General features: G+C 40.0%; 1 protein-coding gene across 7 annotated transcripts in view; it reads right to left on the bottom strand.

The window, feature by feature from the left end:
• Position 1: 1 nt before the first annotated feature.
• LOC103461720 (FERM, ARHGEF and pleckstrin domain-containing protein 1) overlaps positions 2-15248 on the bottom strand; it is a 58893-nt gene continuing 43646 nt past the window's right edge. For 4 of the 7 annotated variants that reach the window (XM_081603608.1, XM_081603599.1, XM_008404069.3 and 1 more), the window contains 14 exons: positions 12182-12360; positions 11377-11466; positions 9785-9918; positions 8097-8178; positions 7775-8012; positions 7556-7686; positions 7380-7448; positions 7040-7129; positions 6740-6822; positions 5454-5566; positions 5053-5282; positions 1838-1945; positions 1176-1327; positions 2-1101 (listed from right to left, as the gene is read on the bottom strand). In XM_081603608.1, the coding sequence (XP_081459734.1) occupies positions 1020-1101; positions 1176-1327; positions 1838-1945; positions 5053-5282; positions 5454-5566; positions 6740-6822; positions 7040-7129; positions 7380-7448; positions 7556-7686; positions 7775-8012; positions 8097-8178; positions 9785-9918; positions 11377-11466; positions 12182-12360 (1781 nt within the window). In that variant the 3' untranslated portion in view covers positions 2-1019. Of the gene's footprint in view, positions 1102-1175; positions 1328-1837; positions 3211-5052; positions 5283-5453; positions 5567-6739; positions 6823-7039; positions 7130-7379; positions 7449-7555; positions 7687-7774; positions 8013-8096; positions 8179-9784; positions 9919-11376; positions 11467-12181; positions 12361-15248 lie in introns of those variants that run through there. The other 3 variants (XM_081603617.1, XM_008404070.3, XM_081603622.1) reach the window with 3 other exon arrangements.

Genomic DNA, 15248 nt, shown 5'->3' with positions numbered 1-15248 from the left:
GCTTGGTTAAGTTTTTATTGCTTTAATTTCCAAAAACCTTCTTGTCTCAAAACCAAAAGCATACACAAAAAAAAAGAAACTTCCAAGCAGAATCATAATTTTTTCCATTTCATAACACTTAGTTGCATATCTTCACTCATTCAGGACCATAAAAACACCTGTATGCAGGAGTCAGGATGACGAATGGTTTTGATCTGAAAGTTTTTACTTTGTTTCTCTTTCACACACATACGCACGCACACACACACAATCCTTAAAGCTTTCAGTTCCACATTCCCTCAAAATGCAGCAACAATTATGAACAGACATCGCCATGTCCCAACCAGCTGAATAATTCCAGGGTTTAAAAAATACTCAGTTTCCATAGAATGAAGATCAGCAAGTAGAAGAATTACTTTATTTAAGACAGCATTTGTGATGATGGCAGCTACCACTGGTAGTAAAATAATTTTATGCTTTCATCTGTTTCTTCAGCAACAATGTTGTGCTGGACCAGCTGGGAGCAGAGCTTTTACAGTTAAAGGGTGGTCTGTTTTTATGAGTAGACAGTGGGACCATCCTACTCCTTAAAAAGTCCCTGACGTTGCTACAAACCAATTTGGCACTGACAATGCAGCTCAAAACTTTCAAGCTCAAAACAAAACCGACAACGCTGAGAGAAGTTTTACCGCCTAAGAAAGAGTCTACATCATGTGTTCCCGCTGCAAAAATGACAAAATGTAAAACCAGAGTCTGGAAAGTGATTCAGACTGTTAGAAAGGCTGTATAAAATGACATCTGTTAAAAAGAGGTTTTAGAGTTGGAGAATAAAAACGCAGTCTCTGATGCAGTCTAAACCAGCGGACGTGTCACCATTTAAAGCATTAAAAAATAAAGAGCACAAAGTGTGCATGTACACATGTATAAATGTCCCAGATGTGTAGAGGAGGAAAGCAAAGTGTCGCTGAGGGACGGGGCAGGACGAGACGGGCAGATGCCACCCATATGTGATACGGGGAAAAAAATCAACTCCGACTGAATCAGTGAGGGTGGGGATCTTTGCTGTTCACGAGGCGGGCCTGGCTGGAGGAGACCGTAGCGCTGCGAATGACCTCCATCCACCTGCCAGCGAATTAGGACTCATTAGAGAAACGAACCAAACACTAAAGATGAATTTAAAAAAAGAGAACAGTTACCTCTCAAAAGTGTATTCACTTTCCGATCTGAAGTAGTACACATGAGACTTAAAATGTAGCTTGAAGACGTAGTCCTTGTGAATGTTTTCATTTTCAGCGGGAACAGTGACCGAGTATCCCAGCAGAGGGAGGCTGGCCAAAGGATAATCGTCCTGTGGGAAGATTTAAAAAGAATTTCAACAAAATGTGCTTTTTTAGGTTGGTTAAAAGCAAACAAACAAAAACAAACAACAACTTTGTTTTGGAAATATAAATACAAAGTTTGCAATAAACTCATTGCAAATACTTCTACAGTGTCCAGATTATATAGAGGCTGCAAAACCTAGAGACTGTAAGGTGGATAAAAAGGGGAAAACAGTTTGGAAATACCAATACCTTTTTCAGACCTGGGAATTAAATTAAATTCCATGTTCTCCGTAGTTTTCTGGTCTGCAATGTGACCCTGACTAAACTCAGGTCAAACGTTGTTCCCCCAACACTTTTTTTGTGTCAGGAAGCAAGAATAAAAATCCTGCACGGGAACAAGTGTTCACAGCTAACATGGCACCTCTATCTGATGTTCTGCACCGAGATGTAATGCTGGAGGAGGGGAAATCGGCAGGAGAGAGAGAGAGGTGGAAGGGTTCACTGTGCAAACAGCATGACCTGTGTTTGTTAGTCACCTGGTGAGATTTGTAGAAAAACAGACTGAAGTTGGTGAAGACCACCCACAGCTTCTGCCATCCGTTGCTGTTCTTGAACTTTCGCAGCAGGTTTCCCGACAGCTGATTCTGGTCAAAACAGGACAGGAACACGTTTAATTAGGAATTGACACAACGACACCGGTCAACAAAAATATGAAGAATAAGTCACATTTAATCTAATTCGAAACATGTCTACAAGCAATAACCTGCTGTTGGTTAAATAGTGCCGTTTCCTCATTTTCTATTTAATCCTTTCTCAATCTTTTCTGCCAAAACCAAATAAAAATCAAAACAGTCCTAACACATGAGGTAGCTTCTTATTTTTTCCTCTTTTCCAGAGCAGATATAATTAAACTATTTTAATAATAAGGTTGTAACAAAACAAAATGTAGAAAAAAGGGTACGCTCTGGTTACTTTCCAGATAAACTGTAGATTACCTAGATAAAAATGTCATGGTTCTGTAAATCACCCCTTTTAGATTTGATCTTATTTGCTACATAAATAACCTACTTGTTTAGTCAAACTCCTACTTTTCTTGAAAGGAATAAAAACATTTTACATTTTTTGTTTTAAAAAATAATTGAGGCACAGAAATGGCAGTCTTTTTGTGAAGTTCATATTTAAAAGAGCCTAACAACTGCATGTCTTGTTAGAAATAAACTGGATCTCTAATATATTTCATTAGACGTAACATGGCTGGTAGAAAACAAGAAAAGTTGAAAAAAAAACCATTTTCTACATAAGTCTATTGAGTGCTTGTTTTCTTTAGCCTGGGGCAGAATACGAGATATTTTAGCTAACTTCAATTTTTTTTAATCAGTTAATTCATTAGTCAAACAAGCTATTCATATTTCATATAATAGACAGCTTTTTTCCTTAATAAATAAAATAATCATTAGAAATGCATCTGAAATTATTTGAATCTTTTATAAGTGTAAGATAAAAACCTTTTCCTGGTAATGGTTATCTAATGTATTCATCTGAATACAGGCGAACACTCCCCATATTATTGCTGAAATGTAATATTTTCCAATTTTAAATCTGTTACTCCCCATGTCACACTTCAAAACCTGATCTGTCTTTTTAGGGTTGGAGAAAAAAAGAAAAAAGATTGACTCAACTCCGTGATGATTCTGAAAGAAAAGCAAACGTGTAAAACTTGGAAAAACATTTTGTCGGCACCTCAAGCACACAAACAGGTGCCTTTCCTGTCTGCCTGGCTCTTTTACCTCTAGACTCCTGCAGGATTCACTAAAGGAGAGGCTCTGAACTCGGTACCAGCAGATAACAGACAGAGGCACTGGTCCCTGGCCATTCGGGGCCTTTTTGTCCCTGACTGGACTAGGCTCCTCTATCACGGAGGAATGCACAGATGTGAGAGAGAGAAACAGACAGAGAGGGCGGGAGGGACAGAAACACAGAAACTGAGTAGGTTACACATAAGCATGCAGTGGCAGGGGTCAACACCAAGGCAGACAGTGTGTCCAGGCAAAGCTGTGAAGAGGACATTGTTACGACGACAGAGGGAGAGCAGAACTGGTGCAGGACGCTACCTCACAAATCAAAGATCCTTTCTGTTAATGTAGGACAAGAACATTCAACAAACCAACATAATGTTTTCAGTTGGAGACAGTCAGAGATATTATGTTCAAGAAGGAGCAAGAAAGCAAGCAGAGCAGCAGCTCCGAGTTTAGATCCGGACATCACACTGAGCGCTCTCTGCCACATGAGGGAAAAGTTGAAACGGCAACCTTGCTAAAGTCATTTAAAAATATCTTAGCAACTCTTAGCGTGTTAAGTCTAAATGCACATTTTTCACCAGAGAGAATATTTCAGAAAACTGGGTTGTAAATAAAAAAAATAAAAATGTGGAAAATTTGGTGTCTGCAGTTGTTTTGGTGAGTACACAAACAGAAAACGTTTAAAATCCATACAGTGAAAATGATTGTTTTCCTTAAAATATCTCAAAAATTGGTTCTTATAAGGGAGTATATGTATGCCTCTGACTTTTGTCACTTCTGTGATGCACCAACACAAAGAGCATAATGGTGAAGGGAATGAAAAGGCAAAATTGTTTTTTGTTTTTTTGTTTTACAAACAAAGATCTGGAAAGTGTGGGGTGCATTTAAATTCAAAACCCACCACTCTGATACTCCTAAATAGCATTTCTCTTTCTTTTGTTTTATCCAAAAATAGAAATACTGTAACACACCTGAAAAGGTTTTTGGCCTCCATCCAAAAGGTTTTATGTGGCGGAAAACTAATCCAGCAGATCACCTTAAGCACACCACCTCGGTGGTGGCAGAAGAATGCTGTGGGGGTGGCTTTCTTAATCTGGGAGAGGGAATCTAAATATAGGGAAATAATGGAAGAAAACCTGCTAAAGACTGCAAAAAATTCAAACTGGTGTAGACGTTCCACTTTCAGCAGCGGAACAACACAAAACGTACAACCAGAGCTGCAATGGAGAAGTTCAGACCGAGAACCCAAATCCATTTGGGAATCTTTGGCGAGTTTTGAAAGGCACTTTTACAGAAGCTCTTTAACCAATCTGACTGATAAAAGTATGTCAGTCAAACTGGATCGAGAGTTTCTGTAAAAGTAAAATGAAAGTAAATTGAAAAAAACAAACAAACAAACAAACAAAAAAGAACACCAGTATCTTGAAATTGAAAACACAGATCAATTTCCTTTCCATCTCAAAACTATGCTGCACTTTGTGTTGGTATATAAATAAAAATCACAAAACAAGACAATTGGGTTTTTGATTGTAACCAAATGTGAAACTGTTTGTTCTGTAAAGTACAGTGTGTCATATTTTAATTAAAAAAGTATTAATCGTAAAATAGAAAAAAAAAAGGTAATTTGTTTGTGTGTTTTAGAAGTTAATTTGTAACTGCTGACATTCTACATTGAACTTCCCACTATTTTTTTTTTCTACAAAATAATTTTTTGTTTTCAAAAACATTACTGAAGTGAAATTTGCTGTTTTGTTCTTGATAGCTAATTGTTTAATCCAAGGAAATAGGTTAATTCCAGGGGAGCACAGAAGGACACTGTTCCAAGTGAGAGACCGAAGTTAGTCCCGTTATACAGCACAGACTGGGAAACAGAAGAAGAAAACAACTGGACAGCAGGAAGAGGAAAAGGAGGAGAAAAAGGAGGAAGGGCAAGTCTGAGCTTTGGCCGATACCTCCACAGCTACGCTAAAGTCCACCATGGACACACTGGTGCTCCTGTGCCAGCACACGTGCACCATGGTGTTGCCACGGTGAGGTGTGGGCTTCTCCAGCGACGTGTTTAAAGCTGCCGTGTCGTCCTCGGACTCTGCCTCAGCCGAGGAGTCCTCCGGGCATTCTGGGAAAGTCGGGAGGTGGTTAGAGCTGGACAAGGAGCGCGAGGGTTGGTGAGGGGAGAGAGGACCTTAAACACAGACAGCGTCAGATCATCCTGAAATCAACATGGACCCGGGGTCTCAGCTGTTTTGCTCGCTTACAGTTTCTTTCTCACAGTAAAACATTTACAAATGTCAATGTCTGAGCACAAATATCGTTAATAGTTCAATACGTTTTCTTAGTTGATCCTCCAACTTACTGTTATCAGTCAGCGTGCAGGTCAGCACGTCCGACGTGGGACCGTTGCTGGTTTTTGCCATCTCTATCGCCATCTTGATGTCCTGCATCCACTTCTCCATCTCCGTCAGCGAACTAGGTAACAAACGGAGGGAAGGCAGGAACATGTCACTCTGCCTCGAGGTTATAAACAGTTCTGCTAACAGCAGCAGCACAGGAACGATGCGTGTTCTTCATTCAGCCTTTCTGGGAAATATTCACTTTAAACTCTACCCCAGTGTGTCATCAGCACAGGACGGAAACTGGATAGATCCAATCAATTAATTGAAGTAAAAATGGTTTTAAATAAACTGATATGCACCTTTCAGACTACCTTTCACCAGCCAGCAGATTAGACAAGATGGCTGCAGAAAAAGGTGTTGAGAAGCTCAAACTAATGTAAGACGGCAAATAAACAAACTGTTAAAATAGATGACGTGAAAGAGAAGTGGGCACACACAAATGCAGCTGGATTTACATTTGGATTCATCTCCTGATGAAAACAACTAAATGGAGACTGAAATGAAATTTTTGATCTGCGTGAAATATGTGTAATCACAGCACAGATTTATAACAGAAATATAAATCTGGCTCCAGAGAGGCTGAAGAAACACACAAAGCAAATAAAGTGAAAATTATGTTACAGTTTATTTTAAGAGCACATTTCAGCAACAAGGCAGCTCAAAGTGCTTCGCATAATAAAAACATAACACGATAATCAGTTATGAAACAATTTGTAAACCCTTAGTACATGCAGGATTTACGAAGGAGGCAAATACAGACATCCTTCTCCCTGGTAGCACCTCACTGCTCATTCCTTCGGGATCACAATTTGTTACGAATCCAGAAAGGATAAATAATCCCTCCAGGAAGTTCTGGAGATGTTCAGGACTACATCCCCAGCGGATCTTGTCCAAGAGAAGGCATCGGGGAGGCATCCTGATTACATGCCAGTGCTCCCTTATCTGCACTCCTTTTGGTGCAAAGTGGCTGTGGCTGTACTCCAAACTCCAGTACATAGAGCTCCTCACCCTTGATGGGTGAGCTAAGCACCTCTATGGAGAAAGCTCAATTTTAGCTGCTTGCATCCAGGATCTTTGTTTTTTTTTTTTTTCTCATGACCATAGGTGAAAGATCTGGCTTTTTGAATCAACTCAACACACCAAACCAATTTTCCACATTCCCCCATTGCTATTGTTTTACTATTCCTATCACTTGCACAACTAGTTAAAAAAATTTAAAGAACAGAGTAGCTATTTTCCTATTTACCTTGCTGCTACCACCACCGACTGTCCCTGTCCAACCAGGGTGAAGGCGTGAGGCACACCCCACTCCTCCTCGCTCTCTCTGATCTGGAAGAACACAAAGAAGCAGAACAAGACATTAAAGAGCTCCAAAAATCTGGGACAGCAGGCAACAAAAATAGACAGAGTGGGAGAGGAGGAAGGAGAGAGGATGAAAAGGAAATGTACGTTCTGGTTGTCCTGACAGTGTGTGTATTTTCAGAGGGAAACGGGCGCAGCTCCTTTTGCAGTAATGACAAACTGGTGACAGTCAGTCAGCACTTACTGTCATGCCACGGAGAGGCAGCTGCCCGTGCACTTTGAACTGATTGGTCGGTGTCATCCCTCGACTCGTGTACAAAATGACGTCATTAAACTGTCACCAAGGAAACAAGAGAGCGGGACAGAGAGAGAAATAAAAACCATTAGAGTATTATATAAATAATCTGCATATGGTTTTTTAAGGCGTTGAACTGGACATGTGTTGCGCATTTGTGACACCGAAGCTGCCAACACCACCTGGATAACGCAAAGCAGGAACAGATGAAAGCATCGTTTCATTCTGCTGAGATCACTCAGCTAAATAATTGGATTAGTGTTAGGAGCTGAAGAAAGATGAACATTACCAGAAAAAACATTCGCTGCTGAAGGCCTTTTCCGGACAGTTTGCTAAGGCAGCCTAACCTGATGAACTCCTGAAAAAGACAAAAGTAATAATAATAAGAATAATAATGAAATACTAGGTGTGTGTGCATGTCTTCAAAGCTGGGCAAATAATTTTCCTGTTATAATTCACACTCACTCGACCAGAAACCACAAGATTGTCAACACCGAGCAAATCCTTCTGTAGCTCCAGGAGCGTCTGGAGGTTCTCCATCTTGATTAGACTCCCCTGGAGCTGGTCCACCACCTCAGAAACATCTGCCAGAGCAGCTGGAGAATAACCACGCATATCACGTGGCTGCTAGATTAAACCAGGAAAAAAAAAAATGCTGACTGAGTTTCTGAAAGCTCTGGTCACCTCTGCAGTCCCTGAAGTCCTCATGAGTGGCTGAGTAGTGTTTGCACAGGCGCTCCAGGATCTGCTTGTAGTGGATGAGGCGGTGGAGAGGTCGTAGGACGAAGACATTCAGGGGGATGTAGCACACCTTTTGCAGCTCGAAGTCTCTGCATAAATTTTCCACCCTACGGGACGCTTTGCACGCCTTCTCCAGCTCGAGGAGGATGTCGGAGTGCTTGTGCATGTTTGTTGTCAGAGGCTGCAAAGCATGAAGTGTGATACATGAGGACGATACACTGTTGGTTTCCAAAAGCATCGACGTTAACCTGAGGTCAGGAGTCACCTTCAAAGCTTGAAGGTTTTTCAGCATCACATCTCCAATGCGCTGGTAGTCTCCTTTAATGTGTGCATTGGAACGTCCTTCCCTACACAATAGTGCATAAAATAGTTTTGCAGTTTTACGAATACAGAAGAACGTCATCCAAGATTAAAAGCTAAAGAACAAATATTTCATTGATTTATTTATTTTTTGTATTTTGTAACTAACTTTTCCTTTGATGTACAGATTGAACACTTTGACATTTTCTGCCATGTCGCAACCACAAATTTCAAAATGGGGGGAAAAAAAATGATGTATGGTTTTCAAATTTAACAAATAAAAGTTTGACAAGTGTGACATGTATTTCTATCCAACTCCCCTGAGTCTATTTGAACGTTTGTTACGGGTCCTGCTGGAAGGTAGACCTCAACCGCAGCCTGAAGTCTTTTGCCTCTTCAAAGATTCTTTGCCTTCCTATCAACTATGACTAGCTGCCATGTTACCGACGAACAATAGCATTCTCAGAGGATGATTCTGCCGTCACCATGTTTCAGTACAGAGATGGCATGTTCATGTGCCGGATTAGATATCAGCACATGTAGCATTTTGCATGCAAACTTAAAAGATCGATTTTAATCTCATCTGACCAAAATATCTTCTTCTCTGTGTTTTCTGTTTCTTAAATGATTCACAACAAAGTTGACTCTTTCCTGACCCTTCTAGCCTGTCTTTTGTGTTTGTTGGTAAAACCGTCTGCCATTTACTCTTCACATCAAAATAATTCAGTACTTTTTGTTGATCTATGACATCAAATACGCAGAAAATTTTTAATATGTGGCTCCAAATGTGAAATATAAAAAAGGGGCATTTAATATATTTTATTAAGCTAACTTCACCTCCAATATGCATCAATACATGTTAATATTAATATGTGCAGGTAACAGAACATTAATCAACAGTACCACAAAAATTTTTTAGATTTTAACTTGATTTATTGAAGAGATTCCCAGAACAGCTTTAAAAGGGAAAACCAATAAAATTTGGTGTTCCACCAGCAGGTGTCGCCCTTGAGCATGAAATCACCCACACATGATTGTGGGCTATAAGTGATCTAAATACTGTACTCAGTAAGATTATTTATTATTTTTACTAAATATAATTGTGTTTAAAAGACATCCTGCTTCATCTAAACCAGATAGACTCCCTATGATGTTCACAACAGTTTCACTTTTATATTTGAATACGCAAAGCCAAGAGCGAAAGACATTATGTAGGCCAAGGAGATTTGCATTCACATCTGACTGTGGTTCTTATCAGTGGAGTAAAGTGCGCTATCACTTTAAGTTTTCATGTGAAGTTCTAGCATCTGACGATCGCCAGTAAACGCCTGCAAATTGTAACAGCTTGACTGTGTTTATGCTTCACAGTCTCCATGTGGGGCTTTGTGTGTGTGTGTGTGTGTGTGTGTGTGTGTGTGTGTGCCCAATAAAGCACAGCAACATTAAAGCACATCAGACAGCACAAGCCCACAGGAAAGCACAGGCCAGTATTTTTGGAGCAATGGAGAAGGTAGCTGCTTGGGTTGCTACATTTTCAAAAAAAGAAAAAAGAAAAAAAGAAACTAATTCTGATAAATTGGACCAAATCCAAACTGCATTCTGAAGCCGTCAAATAAGACCTTGGGTGTAGTTTAAAAGTGAAATGGGCCTCACCACATGGCCAGCCTCTGCTCCACCTCCCTGAGGAAACCAGTGTGAAACTTGTGAAGCGGCTCAAAGGTGGAGAGGATGGTGTTCTTCAGGGAGTCAGGGGTCTCCTCGTCTTGTCCCACAACACTCTGGAAAGACTGGAAAACACATATTGCAAAGCAGATTAGCACATGGGAACAGATTTTACAGTCTCATTATTTAGATGAAATGTATCTTGAATAACTGAGCCTCAGGTATTTCATCACAGAGGTTGACTCCTTCCACAGCTTCTCTATCAGATTCAAGTGGGGACTCTAGCTGGGCCTCTGCAAACTGTTAATACCAACCTTTATGTATTAGCATACTAATGTTGATTTTTATATGTTTACTTTACCATCAGCATTCTAGTGTTATCATGCTCTATTAGCTCAATGAGGGTAGCAAGTCAAACTTTTGCTACGCATAAAAACATACATGTTTTTCTCCAGCCTTTCCTCACTGATCTGATTAGATTTCCACACAGCCTCCTTCTCTATCACCAATATAATAATTTCTTTATTCTGTTTACTTCAGCTAACAATTTATCTAATATATTTCTGTAGTGCTTTTTTATCCATCCTCCTGATTTTCACTTCTGCAACTTGACTGAATCACAAGTGCTCCATAAATAAAGTTAGATGACAGAAACTTGCTAAGAATGATTACAGAAACTTGCTTCCAGAATCCCTTTATCTGTGTTCCTGTTGATGAACTTCAGCTTTGTGACAACTTCTAAATCCTTCACTTGACTGAGGCTGAAAAGAAGAATCAATAGTCATTCTTACTCAGTTGTTTCATTAGGACAGGTTGGTGGCAAAAGAAGCATGTTTTGTGTAGCAGAACGGACTGAGAGCAGCTTCATTCAGAAGCTCTAATGGGAAAGGGAAACGGGCTGTTGGAAAGGTAAGTGTTTCTTCATAAGGGTTGAAGACAAAGCTCCAGCTGTTATTCAGATGACTTCACCCTCAACACCGAAGCAACACCAAACAGCATGTGGGAAGGAGATAACAGCATACAAACACATGAACATATACAGTTAAATGACTAAAAGAATACAAGCTAAATAGTAAAGTCTCCAAAATGAGAAAAGCTACCATTTTCCTCATGTGATAAATCAGGCAACGAAAGACCATCCTCAATTACAGATGAAGAAGCAATACACACGTTTAATATCCTGTTTATCTGCCAGGTTTACTTTGAGACGGTATCAAACGAAGCTGGGTGCGCACGCTTGCATCCACCCAATAAAATCCGAGAGAATCGAATAAATCAGCGAGGCGCGCACAGAGGAAACACGCTGCTAAATTCAACATCCTCTTTAAACACAAACACAGTTTAGTATTCACCACCTCGTGTGACATGGATAAATGCATTTCAGAGCTCGGGAGAGGGGAATGAATAAAAAATGAAATCGCTTCTGCCAAAGTGTTTGTGTGTCACTGCCCATCTCTGTGATTTGGTGGTCGTGTTGCAACGAAGCTGCTAAACCAGAACAATGAGAGTGCTTCTCCCCGAGCAGACGAGCGTATGGGGGAGACCAAGCAGCAGAGAGGCATGCCAATGTGTGGCCATCTTACCACAGTCACCACCTCCAGGTCCTTCAGATATGTCCTCTCTGTGGTCAGCAGCTCTTTGGCGATGAAATAGGCTCGGTCAGTGGGAAACCTCTGGATAGCAAACATAAGAGAAGATACTGAAAAGGTAGCAGCACCTGGTTTTAGTTACATTCGTCAGGATATTTAGTACCTTGTGGTTTGTGTTATAAGCACAGACTTCCATGTGCTTAATTCCGATTTCATGCAATCGACCAACACAAACTAGAGCCCGATTATGACATGAGAAGAAATAATGCATGGGTCTTACATCTGTTTTAAATAAAAATCTAAAAACAAATGTTTTAATTTTAAATTCAGTCTCCTTTACTCTGATGCCTCCAAGTCCAATATGTAACCGTAAAGGTCAGAGTTAAATATGCAAAGAAGTTGTAAACAGCAGTAGCTTGTGAAACATATTATATAGTTTTGAACATTTCATGAAGAACTGTTCAACCAAAGTGGCAAGAGTGCACCGTGGCCGCAAACCTAGCAAGACATGGGTTTTAACAGCATTCATTAGAGGAATAGCTGAGAGGGTCCCAGTGACTCTGGAGGAGCTGCACAGGTCCACAACTTAGGTGGAAGACTATTGACAGGACAACTACAGGTCGGGGAGTTAAAAATTTTGGTCCTACTGGAATACTGGCAAAATGAAAGCCAAAAGTGGCCACACTGCCAAACACCCTGAAAACACCATCCCAATGGCAAAGCGTCAGGTGGTTGGAATGCTTTTTTCTTTTTTTTTTAGGGACACTGATTTAAAGGTTTGAGAGCTTAGTTTACAAACCTTTCTCCGGACCTCATCTTCATCATCAGTGCGAATGCTGCAAGCGTCGTTGAGTAGCGGGCTGGTCAGAGGCGAAGGCTGACGACCGTCGAAACTGTGGCTGCACAACTCCAGGGACTTCTGACCGTTCACCATCCCGTGGGGGTGTCCGGACGGCGGAGGGCTTTGGGGAGCCACACCTGTTGTGAAGTCACAGAAAAAAAAAATCCACAGGGAGGAAGGAAAATGTCAGTTTGTGTTAATCTAGAAACACAGGGACATAATTGAGCTGAGGAAAAGATTCTCCATTTAAATAATTTTAGCCCAGACGGGTGCAAATTTGCCACATTGTACAGGAAGATAACCGAATTTGACATTTTAGTGGATTTATTTTACCATTTGAGGATAACATTTAAACCAAATCAGATGACGGAGTGCTAATGAAATCCAAGCTATTTATCCTCTGATGCCAAATCATAAAATGCAGTGAGGTAGAACTGGTTTTGTTTAGTGAGAGCAAAAAAATAAAAAATAATAAAAAAAATCCATCATGACTCACTTTGAATTCACGACAGCCGTTTTACACCACGTCAATAAAGAGACAAGCTGACACATACAGCAGGCTGATCGAGAAGAACCACTTAACTACTGTCATCTGCTCCGACATCGTTCACTCAGCTTACTTACTATGTTGTGGCTGCAACACGCCCATCTCCCTCTCTGTGTCATCATCAGCAGGGATAAAACAGAACGCAAACTAGTTTAAGAACTACCCACCTCGATAATATGACTCACACAAACAACATCTGCACCGATGCTACAGACGAGTGTGAAATAACAATTTTGCAAAAACTAGAGGATGAAAAGGATCTAATATCTTCTACTAACACCAGACTTTACGAGAACAAACACCAACAGCAATCAAGCACCAGAAAAGAATATGAAAAAGCCGTCATAAAAAAACAACAACAACAAAAAAACTGATCTTGATCTGATTTCTGTCGGTTTCTGGTAATATTTTCACAGCCGTAGCTGAAAACATTACAGATACAAGCGTATGCAAATCAGTTTAAAGACTAATTTCACCATGTGACAGAGAGCCGTAAAAATGCTTTATATATTGTTTATTAGGTTGCTTTTAATAGCCTAGATTTACAGCCACATCCTCCGATCACATGCTGCACACACAGAAAATGAACAGATAAATTACAGCAGAGTGAAAGATAGAGCAACATGTATATTACAGTACATACAGCAGAGGACATGCAGGTAGGATAGAACAGGATTATGTGCATCAAGCCACCGTCCTGGACTTTGAACACACCCTGAAGGACACCAGTGGTTGAAAACACACACGCACACACACACACGCACGCACACACAAGCAGAGTCTTTCCTGTACAGCTGGGACATGCAAAGATGAATGTTACATGGGTTAGTGTTCCTCATAATGTCCCTGGTTCTGCAGTGATCTGGTTGTTTACTTATGCTGCATCAGTTACGGGTATAAAAGCAGGAAGCTAACCGAATCAAGGCTGCAGAACTTTGCAAAGGTTTTAATATCCCTTGATATTTCCCAGATTGTGTCAAGTTAAAACCACAAACCTTAACATATATCAATGGATTTTATGTGACAGACCAACACGTAGTCAACTGATTGTGTGCATAGTTGTGAAGTGGAAGGAAAATGACAGTATTCATTTGAGTGTGTCAGAGTAAGAGAAGTACAAACATATGCAACTGATTCTTGATTTTCTTTTGTAAAGAAAATGTAAAACCATGTCTCCCTTCTCCTTCCATTTCATTACGCACTACTTTGCATACTTGTGCATCTCATAAAATCACCATCTGTGTGTATGCTAGAGCTAAAAATATCAAGGAGCACCACAAAAAGCAGCCTGCTATGATGGATGAACCCAGAGGCTTTATACTTTGAGGTAATGTTGCCCTTAAAGTGTCTTTCACACAAACACAGACGCTGCCAAGCTCTTGTTTCCCTGCTTTAAAATAATCTAATGGTGAGTCAGATGATCAGGTCACTGCAGAAAAGGGAACCCACAGAATGAAAACCGTGCTTCCCCCTCCACACAGCAGAGAAAAGCACAGAGGAGGAAAAAAGAAATAGCTTCATGCAGACAGTGAACATTGGACACAAAAAAAAGAAAACAACATGTGTAACATGGAGATTATTGCAAATTAAAAACCACGAGAAAAAAGACACAAGTGCAAAAAAGTGCAGTGCCATTTTTGCAAACTCTACTTAGTGACTATTGCAAAAAAAAAAATAATAATAATAATAATAATAAACATGCAAGACAATGAGAAATTATCTTACAGCACACATTTACATTCACCAAAACCTGATCAAGAAGCTGCTCGTCACTTGCACATTACATCTATTTTACTTGTTGCTATGAGGTATGTTTAGCATATTGCTGACATTTCAATACAAGACAGGACTCAAACTATTTAAAGTTTGCTCCAGATTGGTAAGGAACCACTGACTCTGTAAACAAATACTGAATACAGATCAATTGTAGATATTTCTTGCAGGATGTCATTGGATTCTGCACCCGAGTCAGAAAGATGACCTGTTGGATAGCTACAGATAAATGCCAATTCAGTCTTAACTGATGACATATCAGAGGGAATTTTAAGTCCTAAAAACAGACCAACACAGTGCCTTGCGAAAGTGTTTAAACCTGTTAAATCTGTATATTTTGCAATGGCAAAACCACAAACTTGATTTTATTTGAATTTTAGATGATGGACCAACAAAAAGCTGCACGTAATTTAGAAGCGGAAGGAAAAGGACACCTGGTTCCCGATATTTTTACAAATAAAAAGAGAATATTTAGGATTTAGTTGTGAAGGGATAAGTGAGTTTGCATCAAATTTGAAAACAGACATCTGCTATATTTTTCACATTTATTCTTATTGAACCAATTCATTTATCAATTTGTGACTTTGACAGGCAGTTAGTTAGACTAGATTTTATTTAGGCATATCAGAGGACGGGGGGCTGAATACAAATGCGTGAGCACCTTTTTTCATAGTATCTGTGAAAGAATATTGAGAACTCTGCATT

This window comes from Poecilia reticulata, chromosome 2 (assembly GCF_904066995.2).
Source record: "Poecilia reticulata chromosome 2, P_reticulata-male-v2, whole genome shotgun sequence".
NCBI classification, from domain to species: Eukaryota; Metazoa; Chordata; class Actinopteri; order Cyprinodontiformes; family Poeciliidae; genus Poecilia; species Poecilia reticulata.
This window is presented reverse-complemented; position numbering and strand designations above follow the sequence as displayed.